General features: G+C 38.2%; 1 protein-coding gene across 1 annotated transcript; it reads left to right on the top strand.

The window, feature by feature from the left end:
• The first annotated feature begins 325 nt into the window (after window positions 1-325).
• Window positions 326-4,109, top strand: LOC123983607 (neurexophilin-1-like). The gene is made up of 2 exons (XM_046069877.1): window positions 326-572; window positions 1,149-4,109. Exons 1-2 carry the CDS (start codon window positions 513-515, stop codon window positions 1,845-1,847), a joined length of 759 nt encoding a protein of 252 aa, XP_045925833.1. The 5' UTR covers window positions 326-512; the 3' UTR covers window positions 1,848-4,109.
• The last annotated feature ends 340 nt before the right edge of the window (window positions 4,110-4,449 follow it).

The following is a 4,449-nucleotide window of genomic DNA, read 5'->3' as shown; positions in this document are numbered from 1 at the left end:
CAACACTGCATATCCTTAAAAAAGGGTATGTAATAATAATAAGCTTTTTGAGGGCTAAGACTTATTTTTAGGGTTCAGGCTACAATAAGGGGAGGGGGAGGGTTGGAGTTAGGCTTATAGTTGCAATGCAAAAGGTTTAGGGGTAAGGGGCTTGGAAATGCATTATGTCGATGAGATGTCCTCACGGAGACTGTGGAACAAACGTGTGTGTGTGTGTGTGTGTGTGTGTGTGTGTGTGTGTGTGTGTGTGGGTGGGTGAATCAGAGAAAAGGGGAGAGAGAGTGAGGGCAGGCACAGCAAAACTGAGTGTTGAAAATCTGGAGATCTGAGAAAGCCTCCCAGTGTGCGTGCTGTGAGTGGAGGCTGCAGAAGGTTTCCCGCCAGTGCAACTGAGTCACTCTCTCAGCGTTTAATGTGGATGTCGCTGTTCAACATGGACTTCCAAAAGTTAACCCGGCCTGAATGAACTTCTGGCGAGAGTGGATGGATCTTCAGACAGGAATTTATGCACTATGGAGATGTTTGCCAGGCAGTGCTTTGTTTGGACACTTCTGAAAGGAACTTTTTGTTTGGTAAGTACAAGAAACTAGAAGCACTGAACAATTAGATGCATGTCACATTAAAAACAAACAAAACTAACCCTAACCCTATTTACACAAGAACTTAGTGTTGCCACATACTGAAACTTATGTGACTTCTGCAATTATTTTCAGCCATATTTTTTGTGACAGTTTTACACACATAAAAAATAAACTATTAGCTACTTAAATACAATACTGTTTTGGAGTTTAATTTAACAGTGAGTGTGTGTAGTTAAATGCTTCTTACAGGCAGTTGCATCAGTAATTAAAAGGGACCATTCTTCAGGATAAGTAATTTTATATTTGGCACCTCAGAACATTTTTATGGTAGTACTACTTACAAAGCAAATCTGAATGCAGTATTTTTCATCAGTGTTCATAATGTAAATTATGTTTTCAATATTTCTTTTTAACATTTCGCAAGTTTTGGGCTGTAAAATAGATATTTTTAGGGAATTATAACCGAATAACAGATTGTTACTCTCTTTTTTCACCGCTCTATTTTACTTATTAATTTACTTCCAGTTGTACTCAGTGTCCACCTTTCTCTCCTGATTGTCTGTCTAGTTGGTTCTTGGCAACTTCACCTTCAGCAAGAGATCATCACCTGAACTCAACAGAGACCAAGACTTGTCTTCACAGAAAAACTGGGCACCTGAAACTAAGAGTTTGAATCAGAACACCAAACTACCCATCAATCCTTTTATTCCTCTTTCAAAGCAGGGACTTCTGGAAATACTTGGAGCAAACGCCCAGTCGTCTTCCAACCCATCCTTAAAGTTAAAGCTTCGTCCCATCATGACGTTCAGCTGGGGCGAGTTTTATTCAAACATCAAAACTGTCAAACTGAATTTGCTGATAATGGGCAAGATCGTGGATCACGGGAACGGCTCTCTCGGAGTCTACTTCCGCCACAACTCCACAGGTGTGGGCAATGTGTCTGTCAGTCTCGTCCCACCGATGAAAGAGGTGGAGTTTGATCTGGAGCGCCAAAGTGTGGTCAACCCCAAAGACTCGAAGACATTCAACTGTAGGGTAGACTATGAGAAAACCGAACGGAACAAAAAGGTGATGCTGTGCAACTACGACCCCTCCAAGACATGCGCTCAGGAGCAGACCCAGAGCCACGTTACCTGGATGTGCTCCAAACCCTTTCAGGTTATCTGCATCTACGTGTCTTTCTACAGCACAGACTACAGACTGGTTCAAAAAGTCTGTCCAGACTACAGCTACCAGAATCCAGGAGCCTACCTTCGCACAGGTTAAGCAGATGTCGAGCCAAGCACAACAGTGGAGAATAATGTTTCAATAAACCCAGTTTGAGCAGCTATGAGCAAGTCTGAGGGACTGTTTTGGAAGTTTTTAAAGGGATTCAAAAGTTTAGCATTTCTCTAGAAAATGTTTTTTTTTTCAAGTCCTATAATTCACCAAATAATGTTAAGTCTATGTTTTTAGTGCATCTTGCTTGTCAAAGACTACAAGAGCTGTATTAGACTGTTTTCACCCAGTGCATATAATTAGGAGCATTATTTTCATTCTCAATTGATGTGATTTTTCTTTTACATTATTGAATAATCTTTCGGTTTTATGAAATGACAGGAAGGTGTGAAAAATGCTCATCACAACCTTCAAATTACTTGTTTTGTCCAAAACCCAAAGATATTCAGTTTACAATCACAAGACAAATTAAAGCAGAAAATCCTCACAAATGAGCAACTGGAGCTAGGTAATCTTCTTTTAAAAGACTGATGTGAATAATTAATCGATTCTCAAAATAGAAACAGATTTTTCTATTTACCAAACGAACGTCAAGTAGCCTAATCCTTGTAGCTCTATACATAATTCATCCCATAATACTTTGCAGCTAGACAATAGCAAGTGTTTTGGTTTGTAATGGCTAATTTAGGCTTAGGCTATATCACCATCCATGTTTGTAACGCTAAAGATAACAGACTATATACATCTAATCAGGATAAACCATTTGCAACATTGTTATTTTGCATTTACATTGTACACTTCAGTCATTATGTTCTCTCTCAGTTTGATGATGTCTGGAGAAACTGCTGTTTAAAAGAGCACAGAGTGACCATGAAAGTCCTTTAAACTATCGTACCATTCAATAGTCCTGCTTTACAAACAAGATTTAGAACCAGATTTGTACATTTGTGAGTTTTTCCATAACTGAATTTGTTTGATTTGGTCCGATCAGTGCTTGTTACAAAGCTGAGGGAAGATGTTTATTAAAGTTTAGACCTTGTGTAGGCTATAAACAACAAAATGTACAGGTTTAGACATTTTAAGTTGACCCCATTAGCAACCTATTATTTCAACTGGTTGAGAAAGTACATAGTTTGTTTCACCTACTAATCAAAGTGATGATGATGATACCCATGTACTCATGGTATATCTGATGTTATTGCTGTTGCCCACATGTAGATATTGGCTAGGGATGCACTGATCTGTGCTTTGCGTATCGGCCGATGCCCAGTAGGCCTACTGATCGGATACCAGTGTTAAATAATTAAGCTGTATTTCTCACTGTGAGATCAGGCTGGAAATCATTATTTTATGCATAAGGCAAAATCAGGCTTGACTTAGATATTGCTTCCTAACTTTGTAAAACAAAACGCTGTGTTAGCTCTCCTGGCAAAATGTTCAGGTCTACCAGCACACTGCTAATGCATCATGTGGTACACCTGTAATTGAACTGAATAGATCGGCCAATCCAGCTATTTGAGTCAGTATCTGAAATCAGTATCAGATCTGTGCATCCCTAGTATTGGCTGCTCTAATCTTATAGTGCAGATTTCAATGCAATAAAAACAGCTGTGCACACAAGGTGACACGTAGTTACTCTGTGACAGCAAATCAAACTTCTTACATGCGGTTTCCCATTGGTTGTGAGAGTGCTGTGCCGGGCCACAATTGGTCCTCTAAAACAGCGGTTGTGAATAGTGAAAGCCATGTAGGGGTTTGGGGTTGTTGAGTGGTTCAGGAGGCCCAGAACTTGGCAGGAGCCCTGTGTAACATGCCAGGAATTAAATATATCTGTTTCTGAGTTGTTGTCAGTTTCAGCCTGGTGACTGCACCGCCGGTGGTGAAAGAAGTATTCAGCTCCTACACTGAAGTAAAAGTACCAATATCACACTGGAAAAATACAAGTAAAAGACCTGCATTGAAAATCATGTGAAAAATTCTGTAAGTATAATCAAGAAGATGTACTTAAAGTATTAAAATTAAAACTACTCAATGTAGAAAAATGGCCCCTGTGACCTTTATACTCTTATATATTATATCTTTGGATTATTATTACTCGTGCTGTATGATGGTTGAGGTGGTGCAGATTCGTTGCTATTTTGTACAGGACTGCCACTAATAATTGTTTTCTCCATTAATGTATTGCTTGGTTTGTAAAAAATCACAAATGCCATCACAAATACCCAGAGCCCAAGGTGGCACCTTCACAATGCTTTGTTTTATCCAACCAATAGTCCAAATTTCAAAATGATTAAAAATACATAAAAGTGATTAAAAGGAAAAGCAGCATACCTTTATATTTGAGAAGCTGGAACCATGAAATGTTTTTGCATGAAAAATGACTTTGACGACTAAAAAAAATAGTTGCTGATTAATTGTCTGTAAATCAACAATTAATTGATTCATCGAATAATCATCAGCTGTACTTGTGTATACTGTTGGGTAGTTAAATTTTTTAACAAAATCTATTTTATAAGCTCTTCAGGTCGTTTATGCAAAAATATTAATAATCTAATAAATATAGTAAAGTAAAAAGTACAGTACTTCCCTCTGAAATGTAGTGGAGTATTGAAAAGAAAAGACTCAAATAATTAAGTACTACAAATCTATC

This window comes from Micropterus dolomieu, linkage group LG14, assembly GCF_021292245.1.
Source record: "Micropterus dolomieu isolate WLL.071019.BEF.003 ecotype Adirondacks linkage group LG14, ASM2129224v1, whole genome shotgun sequence".
NCBI classification, from domain to species: domain Eukaryota; kingdom Metazoa; phylum Chordata; class Actinopteri; order Centrarchiformes; family Centrarchidae; genus Micropterus; species Micropterus dolomieu.
This window is presented reverse-complemented; position numbering and strand designations above follow the sequence as displayed.

Coding starts and splice junctions, on each gene's coding strand:
- LOC123983607 (XM_046069877.1), top strand. CDS start 513: ATGGAGATGTTTGCCAGGCAGTGCTTTGTTTGGACACTTCTGAAAGGA. Junction 573..1,148: donor TGAAAGGAACTTTTTGTTTG/GTAAGTACAAGA, acceptor TTGTCTGTCTAG/TTGGTTCTTGGCAACTTCAC.